Consider the following 10171-nt stretch of genomic DNA (forward strand, 5'->3'; position numbering starts at 1 on the left):
TCTCTAAATAAATCCAGATTTATAACAAATGATGATATGAACATGTCGTGTGTCCGGAATTATGGCACCGTGGGATGAGATGAACATCGGACAATCCGATCTATATCGTTTTACGTCTGAAGAAAGAAAGAAAGAAAGACAGAAAGAAAGAAAGAAAGAAAAGAGAGTTTATGAAGAATTCTTCATAAATGTTTCTTTTTCCATTCTTTATAAATGTATCTTGTCCTTCACTGCGTAAAGCAATAATATATTCATTTTAATCAACATTTTCTGACCAATCAGACTCCGGTATTCAATAGCACTGTGTTACTGTAATTAGCACTTTAATAATAGGGATGAGTGAAGAGAGATAAAACTTTTAGTTAATAATAATCATAGTTTTGTCAAAGCCCAAGTCCTGTAGTTATATTTTATACCCTAGTGACATTGTGATCAGACTCTGTGTCTAATCTGAACCTCTATGGGTCTATTAGACATCTAATGCACTATAAAAGGTTCGTGGAGCCTGAGACACATCAGGACACATCAGGACACATCAGAACACTTCAGGACACATTATGACACATCAGGTTACATTAGAACACATCAGAACACATTACGACACATCAGAACACTTCAGGACACATTAGAACACATCACGACACATTAGAACATATCAGGACACATTAGGACACATCAGAACACATCACGACACATCATGACACATTAGAACACACCAGGACACATCACGACACATTAGAACATATCAGGACAAATTAGGACACATCAGAACACATTAGGACACATCACAACACATTAGGACACATCAGAACACATCACGACACACCAGGACACACCAGGACACATCACGACACATCAGAACACATTAGGACACATCACAACACATTAGAACACATCAGGACACATCACGACACACCAGGACACATTAGAACACATCACGACACATCACGACACATCAGGACACATTATAACACACCAGGACCTCCTGCTATAAACACCATGTATCAGTTCACTACATCCTCAATAATACCATAAAATGTCACTTACCGAACTCGAGGAACTGTTTGATGGAGAGAGGAGACGGTGAGAATCTGGAGTAAAACTCAATCTTTGTAGAAACGTTCAACAGAAACGCGGACAATCTCATTGTGCTCTGAGTTTAAACAGCAGCTGCACTGTTTATTAGCCCCAATAATAATAACAACAACAACAACAACAACAACAACAACAATAATAATAATAAATAATATCTAATGTTTTTGTTCCGTTTCTTCCATTGAAAGCAGAAAATCCGTAAACAAACTCATGCTGTAAACTCAGAGCCTTTCCCCATCACATGCACATTGTCCTTCATCATCATCATCATCATCATCATCACTAAAGCACCAAAATGACCCCAAATCCAGCTGTTGTTTGTTTTGGGGGTTTTTTTTTTCAACCTGAACCGTTGCTCCGAAACCCGGCTGTTTTGCTGTTCCGCGCTGTGATTGGTTAGCTCAGAAACGCGGAAGTAGAGATCCGCGGCTTCTGATTGGTCAGACACAGACGTGCGGCGCGTGTCAAGTTCGGTTGAAATGTGAAGTACGCAGCCGTATATAACCTGTGTGTGTGTGTGCACGTGCACAACACGTGATTTTACACGTAGTGACGCGTCCATAAGTTGTGGGTTTCTGACCTTCCTCAAGGTCTCTGTTCATCATCAGACAGGGTGTGTGTATGATGTGTTTGTGTGTCTGGTGTGTGTGTATGGTGTTTGGGGGTGCGTGTGTGTGGGGTGGGGGATGTGTGTGTGGTAGGGTGTATGGGGTGGTGGGTGTCGATACACACGAGTTGATGTGAAGTTTCATTATCATCAGATTAGATATTATAAAACCTTCATCTGTTCATCTTCATCCTGGTCAGGATCTTATCCTGGGAATATTGGGCACGAAGCCGGGAAATTCACCTTACATGCAAACAAACACAATCACACACTCATCTTTCACATCTAGAGTCAATTTAGCAAAACCAATCCAGCTACCAGCTTCTGGGAGAAAACCAGAAAACCTGGAGAACATGTGGAGAACATGTGGAGAACATGTGGAACTCCACACAGGAGAAGCTGGAGCTGTGAGGACAAAACGCTCGCTGGGGAAATCTGTACGATGCTCATTTATTGTGTGCCGTCGTCACAGGACTTTCCACTCGTCCACATGTAGATGTGTTTCCTCTTCAGACCACCTTCTGGGTTTAAAATGAGCCCTTAGGTTCAGATGAACTTTATTTATACTTGTTTAAAGCTTTCGAGTTTTAATTAAAGAGATCGTTATATCTTCATCATAAAATCTGGCAAAAATGATTAGACATAAAATCTGATGAGTTTTTGAGAAACAACAGAGAGTTTAAACACTGATTGCACCATTAGGTCCAGACGGTGAAGACGTTTCCAGAGAAATGATGGAATAACGGTGAAGATCATCAAATTCCACATGGATTTATTCTGCATTTCTTGTGCAAAAGGGCTACAAGTGAAAAACAGTAATAATAACAATAAGATGTAAAACTTTGTTCTTGTTCTCGTGTAAAGAGTCGGACAGACCTACAGACAGTCTGGAGCTCATGTGTGCTTTTGGTTTAAAAAATATCCTCTACCTGATTGGTCAAAAATGAGCCACATGTTTATAAATACAAAAATATACACATATGTATACAGTAGGTCTATGTTCCACCTGGTGTGAGTGTGACGTGCCGATAAAACTAACATTTAATGATTATTTTTCACACAGTGTTCGTTGGAATCGACGGCGAGAACGACGTTCTTCTCCTCATCGCCGTCGCCGTAAGGAACGGGATCGTACTGACGCCGGTACAACAACCGAGTCACCAGCGTGATGATGAACATCTCCAAGATCAGGAGCTGCTGACTCATCACTGGGGCAAAAAAACAAAACAAAACCCGGAAACACTTCAAATGTTTAGCATTTAACGTCTTGCTCGACTTTTTAATCGTTTATTACTTCCAATACAAAACTGTGTGACTGTTTTGGAGGCGGGGCTACGTATGACTACATTCGTGATGTCACTAATAAGACATCTGTGACCTCAGACCTCTTCTTCACAGACTGCTGCTAAATCAGCATTACACTCGTGCCAGCGTGGGGCTTCGACGAGCTTAATTCGTGTCACAAAAAAAATTCACGTTTGATATAAAAATTGTAATAATACTCTAAGTTAATTAGCACTAACGAACTGATCGACGGTTGCTATGGTCACACTGTTATTACATAGAGAACAGGTTTATGTGCTGTGGAATTAATCAGGTTACTTGCAGTTATCTTACCTGCAGGAGGACACGGAGGAGGAGTTTGGCGTTTCTAATTTGCATATTCATGAGTTCTGGTTTTTCAGTAGTTCTACATTAATTATGTCAGCGTTGTGAGACTCACAGTAACCGCGGCTCTGAGAGGAAAACGGCGGACTGCAGCCGATCGTCCCGTTCATGGCCAGAATATTAATGATGGCTGATTGCAGCTGACTGAGCACCAGCACCAGCTTAGGAACAACACGCAGAAAGGCATCATGGGTAAAAAGAAGCAGAATGTTTCACTAACTGGATTCACAAGTTCTAGGATATTTTAATAGGACAAAGTTATCAAACTTTATGAAATTTATCCATGCATTCATCTCGAATTGATGATAAATCAGTTCCCTGCACTGAAGCGTGTTTATCTCCATCTAATGAGAACGAGATCTACACGACGTCAGGAACAGAACTTTGCATGGAATTAGAGACTGTGTTCAGCAGAGACTCACCTGATACATGGCGTATTTGGGGACGATCTTCACGCTGCGTAAAGTGTTGCGTATGTGCATGAACATGATGGAGACGGGCCACAGGGCGATGATGGTGAGGACGCCGACGCCAGGGTTGATCCAGATCGCTGCACCGCTGATCTTCATCTGAACGAACACACAGACTACAAGTTCATCTCATTTTCATACACGACCCGACCGCGCGGTGCTGAGACGAGCGACTCTACTCACATCAGCCACGTCGTAGTTCTTGTTAGTCCACAAGACGATGGACAGGATGGTGAACACCACCTTCAGCACAGCGAACTGGAAGGAGCCCAGTTTCAGCATGAACAGAGAATGCCTACCGCCCCCCCCCCCACACACGCACACACACACACACACACACACACACACACACACACACACACACACACACACACATACAAGCGACAGTGCTCCATCACTGAACTGACATTGATTGATTTTCTATAATTGATGCACTCGTTCTAAAACGTTCCCGTTTCCATAGTAACAGCTCATCATTTCACCCTAATAAATTAACCTGAATTATTATTTATCAGCAAAAACCGACTACTGACACCGATAACTGTTTACTTATTTTTTGACTTTGTTCTAACCCAGTAAGAGCTTGTAAAGGAAACAAATCCATACTAATCATTAACTACAGCGCCATCTTCTGGACGAACAAGGAAACACGCCTGATTTTCCAGGAAAAAAATACTTTTCTTTTCTTTCCTTTTCTGATGATGCTGAAATCAGCTGATATCCATGTGATGTTTTTTTTTCTTTTTCTTTTTAAGCTTTAAAAATTATGTTTATTTACATTTTGTCTTTACTTCACTGGAACAGAAAATACATCACTAAAACTTACACAAAATTTCTTACAGGATCAGATTGTGTTCATTCTTTCTTTAAGAAACTTTTAAAACAAAAATTTTGGCACCTTCAGTGAAATCAGATCCAATCATAAAATCCAGACAGATTTCCTGGTATTAATAAGGAGGTGTGTTTTTTTTCGACAGGTCACTAATTCCACTGAAGGTGTAACGACCCCACGGTTATTCAGGTGACCTGACTAAGGTACCATGTTAGAGAGAGTTTAATGACCAGCAGGACGTTCACTGTTGTCTAGTCCGCTATACTCTACAGCCAAAAGTATGTGCACCCTGACCATCACACCCATACACTATGTACTTCTCTTCTTTTTGCTGTTATAATCTCCTCCAATCTTCTCTTCTGAAGATCGTGTCTGTGTGGATTTGTGTTCATTCGCACGTTCTACAAGAGCATCGGTGAGATCAGTCTCTGATGTTGAGATGTTGAGGAGACTCCAGATCCAGTTTATCTCAGAGATGTTCGGTGGGGTTGAGTCAGAGTCAAGGATCTGTGCAGGACACTCGAGACCTGGAGCTGCTTTGTGCACAGGAACATGGTCATGATGGATCAGGGACTGAGTTTCAGTGAAGTTGAAGGAGAAACTGAGACGTTCTACACAACCGAGTGCTTCTGAACTTGTGGTGACAGATTGGATCGGAGGCACCTACTGGTGTGAACTTTTGGGCTTATCGTGTACAGTGCATATACTGCGTATATGTTACTCTGGCTTGTGTATGTGTGTGTGTTACCGTGTGATGGGCACTGGGGGCAGACAGGGGCAGCAGCAGCAGCACGGGCCGGTACTGATCCGGAACGTTTTATTAGCTGAACATTTCAGAAAAACCTCGTCACCTCCACACTCCTCGATCATCAGGATCAGAAACTTAAACACCACAATGGCAAAATACCTGCAACACACACACACACACACACACACACACACATACACACATACACACACATGTATGCATGGTTCAAAACAGTAAACAGGTCATTCGTTTTTTTGTAGCTAAAAAGAAAGGAACTAATTTGAGAAACTTTACAGTCTCTAGAATTATAAATCTTCAGCCAAAAATGAGGTTAAATTATGTTCCAAAAATTAATTTGTTTGTTTTAAGATTCTTTTTTGTTCTTTATTCTTTTTTGTTCACACTCACGTGGCTGAGGTCATGTCTGTGAACATCGTGGCTCTCGGGATCCACATTCCCAAACAGGACATGGCACCGATTACCTTCGATATAAAATAATTTTAAAAAAACCCCAACACATTTTAGTTAAAAAAATTAGTTTAGTACAGTGAAAAATCTCCCACGATGCACTTCAGGCAAACAGAAGCCTCTCTCACCGGGGCGGCTCCGTTCACCCAGATGATGGCGCTCTTTTTGTTGGAGGAAACTTTCCTGTAGATATAAACACATTCCTCGATGTAGAGCAGCATGGACGCCGTGGCCATGAAAGTGAGTGCAGCGTAAAGGGTGATCCCGAAAACGTCGAGCTCTGTCCGGGAGAAAAAGCACAAAAAATATAAACTCCCAGACCACCGAGCGTTCACACACACACACACACACACACACACACACACACACATATCGCTGTGTGGAGAAACATCACACACTAATAATCAGTAACGTTAGCTCAGCAGTGTGGTCCTGAATTACAAAAAGCTATTTCACCGAGCTGTCTGGGTTTTTTCCTTCTCTTTTTTTAGCAAGAACATGGTGGAGTTGGAGTACAAGGTTACATCAACTGAAGAGTCAACAACTAGCAGAACGGGAGTCTCCATGGCAACAACAACAGGCTTCTTCATCCATCTAACCTCCAGCATTTCACAAAGAAATCCACAATCGTTGATTTACTCCAAACACATTCCCTGGACTCAGTGATGGGGCAGCGGTGGTGCAAGTGCTTAAGGCACTGGGTTGCTGATTGGAGGATCAGAGTCTGAGTCCCAGCATTGCCAAGCTTCCAGTGTTGGGCCCTTAAACATGGCCCTTAACCCTCACTGCTCCGGGGGCGCTGTATCACCTCTGACCCCAAATTGCAAAGAGAGAATTTCACTGGCTTCTATTCTGTTAGACCAGAAAATCCTCTAACCTTGAACAAAAACAAGATTTCCTTTAGATACAAAGACTGGTAAAAAAAAAACAAAAAAACCCAAAAAAAAACAGACACCGAGCCAAACAAGGCATGTTTAATCATGTCAGACTAGATCAGTATTTACACAAATACACCAAAGAGAACAAAGATGTCTCTGTGATGAAGGAACATCACACATGATTATGAATGTGCTTAAACCAGCTACGCTATTAAATCTGACTAATCTCTCCTAACGATCCACACAGACGTCGGATCGTGTCTGTGTGGATTTGTGTTCATTCACATGTTCTACGAGAGCATCGGTGAGATCAGACTCTGATGCTGGGATGTTGGGGAGATTCCAGATCATCGAGTCAGAGCTCTGTACAGGACACTCGGGTTCTTCACTCCGACCTTCACCTCCATGGAGATCTTCATAGAACAGGACACACACACCGGTGGCAGTGCAGCGTATTTAACCAGATAAATGACTAAAGAGCTTTAATAACAACATCTGGATTCATTTTCTGTTAAAAAAGAAAGACGAACAAAAACGAGTGCAGACTTCTGTTCGCGGGTATAAATAAAATAATGATAAAAACAAACAAACAGAACCAGATGGTTCAGTCCAAACTGCTCCAGAACCCTGAGCTGTTTTTGCTTTTATCCTCCAAACTAATAAACCAGAGCATTTTGTTGCATTGTTGTTATTTTTTCCACATTCTCCTTTTTTTTTTGCATGACCATGTTTTAGTATTTTCCTTTATTTAATTAGTTTAATCCAAAAAACAAGCACACACACACACACACACACACACACACACACACTCCTTTTTTTTTGCATGACCATGTTTTAGTATTTTCCTTTATTTAATGAGTTTAATCCAAAAAACAAGCACACACACACACACACACACACACACACACACACACACACACACACACACTCTTTTTTTGCATGACCATGTTTTAGTATTTTCCTTTATTTAATGAGTCTAATCCAAAACACACACAGACACACACACACACACACACACACACACACACACACACACACACACACACACACACACACACACACACACACACACACACACACACACACACACACACACACACTTACGTAAAATGACTTGGAGAGCCAGAGGCGGCTCTTGTGTGCATCTTGGATCTATTTCGGTCATCCTGCAGATCCGACTTCACTGTTTCACTCTTAAACCGCTTTCACACGCAGATCTCATCGGCGGATCAAAGCCACACTGAGGACAGAGGAACTATGAATCAGACTGATAACCAGTGAAGATGAACAACCGCACGGTTTATGTCCCAACTCCACAGCCCCGCCCCCTGCAGGCGTGCAAACAAACTCACTGTTGGAGGTTTTACATTAAAACTTCTCAGTTAAATACAACACTAATGTCTCCGATCGCGGAGATTCAGTCGAGTCCTGGAAGCTGCTGTACTTTCAGTCCTGGATTCGACTCACTTGGTGAAGGGGGAATGTTTAAGTGGTCATGTGACGTCTCTGTGCTCCTTCGCACTCTGTAATCAATGATGTTACTGTTTTATCCCTTATGCAGGAAACTACATAAATGCTAAATAAATAAATAAACAAACAAACAAACAAACAGAATGCTTTAAGAAAACTACATTAATGCAAAATAAATAAATAAATAAATATAAACAGAATGCTTTAAGAAAACTACATTAATGCTAAATAAATAAATAAATAAATAAATAAATAAATAAAAACAGAATGCTTTAAGAAAACTACATAAATGCTAAATAAACAAACAAACAAACAAACAAACAGAATGCTTTAAGAAAACTACATTAATGCAAAATAAATAAATAAATAAATAAATAAATATAAACAGAATGCTTTAAGAAAACTACATTAATGCAAAATAAATAAATAAATAAAAACAGAATGCTTTAAGAAAACTACATTAATGCTAAATAAATAAATAAATAATGTCGAGTTTAATTGTATATGATGTATGAAACTTGTCTGATCTTTCGTCTCACCAACAAGAGTCGACTCTATGAACTCAAACTGACTCATTAAGATGTTGTGACATTCAGACTTCCGAGTGTTCTTCTCATAGGTCACATTGCTCCGTGTTTTATTAATTGCACCTGATTAAATTACGCTGTGTTTATTGTTTATCAGCAACAAAAAAAAAAAAAAAAAAAGAGAGGAAAAAATCGGCTCATTTACGGTCGAATAAAAGAACCGATTCAGAGAGCCGACTCGTTTCATGATCTCATCACTCATAGTACTTTCCAAAATGTTTTCCTGCTTTGTCGGAATCTGTTACAGTAAATCAGACCAGATCAGGACCAAACAGATCAAATATTTAACTACTTAACTGCCTGCAAACCTTTTCATTTAATTGCTATATTCATCATCTGATTGGTCCGTCAGTGTCACGTGATTCTATATAAAGTAGAATTATTGATTATAATTATGGATGTTGGATTATTAAACAGAACATTATTCATATTCTTTACCTTTTTTTTACTCTTATTGTTTTACTGAAAGTAAAACTGAAAGTAAATCAATAACCTTGAACAGAATCAACATGTGATCTTCAGCAGCTTCTAAGATTTTTATTTGATTGACATTTTCCTGAATTACCCATAATGCTCTACTGATAGTGTGTGTGTGTGTGTGGTAGATAGAGGAATCTTCCTGCTTCAGAAAGCCATCTAGTGTAAGATAAATTTTGTCTTCCAACGTTAAAAACGCAAACATGAACGCACATATCAGGTAACATGGAGAAGAGCAACATCTGCTCCTCGAAGACTCTCCACTGGTGTCCCACAGGGCTGAGTACTTGGTCCTCTTATTTTCTCCTTGTGTACTCACTCTCTTGGTGAAGTAATTTCCTCGCACTAGTTCTTTTACCACTGATGATACACAACTTATCTTCTCTTTCCTGCCCTCGGATACCACAGCGTCTGTTCAGATCTCAGCGTGTCTGGTGGATGTTTCATCATGGATGAAGGGTCAATAGTTGATGCTTTGAACTGCTGATCATCAGGTGATTCCTCCCCTGGTCACAATCTTGCAATATTCCTGCATAATGATCTCTTCAGTCCTCTTCAGTCACAGCTCACAAGCATTAGAAGGATTCGGCCATTTTTGTCCACACAGGCTGCTCAGGTACTTGTTCAGTCTCTTGTCATGTCAACACTGGACTACTGCAGCTCTCTCTATCAGGTCTACATACAGTATGAACACAACTTATCCTCTGTAAATAATCCATAACGTAGCTGTGACTTGTCTTCAACCTGCCTAAGTTCTCCACACCACCTCACTGCTTTGCTCCTCCACCGGCTCCACTTACAAAGCCAAATCTCCCTCTTACCCCAAAGCCCTCATTACTCCTCACACTGCACCTCACACCCTCAGACCTCA

At 40.6% G+C, this 10171-nt stretch overlaps 2 protein-coding genes across 3 annotated transcripts in view; both read right to left on the reverse strand.

The window, feature by feature from the left end:
• The window catches only part of pdk3a (pyruvate dehydrogenase kinase, isozyme 3a), a 12062-nt gene extending 9814 nt beyond the window's left edge, over positions 1–2248 (reverse strand). The window contains exon 1 of the mRNA XM_027152568.2: positions 1048–2248. Coding sequence (XP_027008369.1) covers positions 1048–1147 — 100 coding nt within the window. The 5' untranslated portion in view covers positions 1148–2248. The remainder of the gene's footprint in view (positions 1–1047) is intronic.
• Positions 2249–2457: 209 nt separating this feature from the next.
• slc51a (solute carrier family 51 subunit alpha) lies at positions 2458–8135 on the reverse strand. 2 transcript variants are annotated; one of them, XM_027152578.2, is made up of 8 exons: positions 7871–8135; positions 6017–6168; positions 5829–5902; positions 5421–5579; positions 4024–4135; positions 3793–3939; positions 3320–3531; positions 2458–2910 (listed from the first exon to the last, which is right to left on the reverse strand). In XM_027152578.2, the coding sequence occupies exons 1-7, from the start codon at positions 7929–7931 to the stop codon at positions 3367–3369; spliced, it is 870 nt and encodes a 289-aa protein (XP_027008379.1). In that variant the 5' UTR covers positions 7932–8135; the 3' UTR covers positions 2458–2910; positions 3320–3366. The 2 variants fall into 2 exon arrangements, with proteins under 2 accessions (XP_027008379.1, XP_027008377.1); XM_027152576.2 differs by having other exon boundaries at positions 3426–3531; positions 7871–8118.
• Between the last annotated feature and the right edge of the window lie 2036 nt (positions 8136–10171).

Source organism: Tachysurus fulvidraco, chromosome 25 (assembly GCF_022655615.1).
Source record: "Tachysurus fulvidraco isolate hzauxx_2018 chromosome 25, HZAU_PFXX_2.0, whole genome shotgun sequence".
Taxonomy (NCBI): domain Eukaryota; kingdom Metazoa; phylum Chordata; class Actinopteri; order Siluriformes; family Bagridae; genus Tachysurus; species Tachysurus fulvidraco.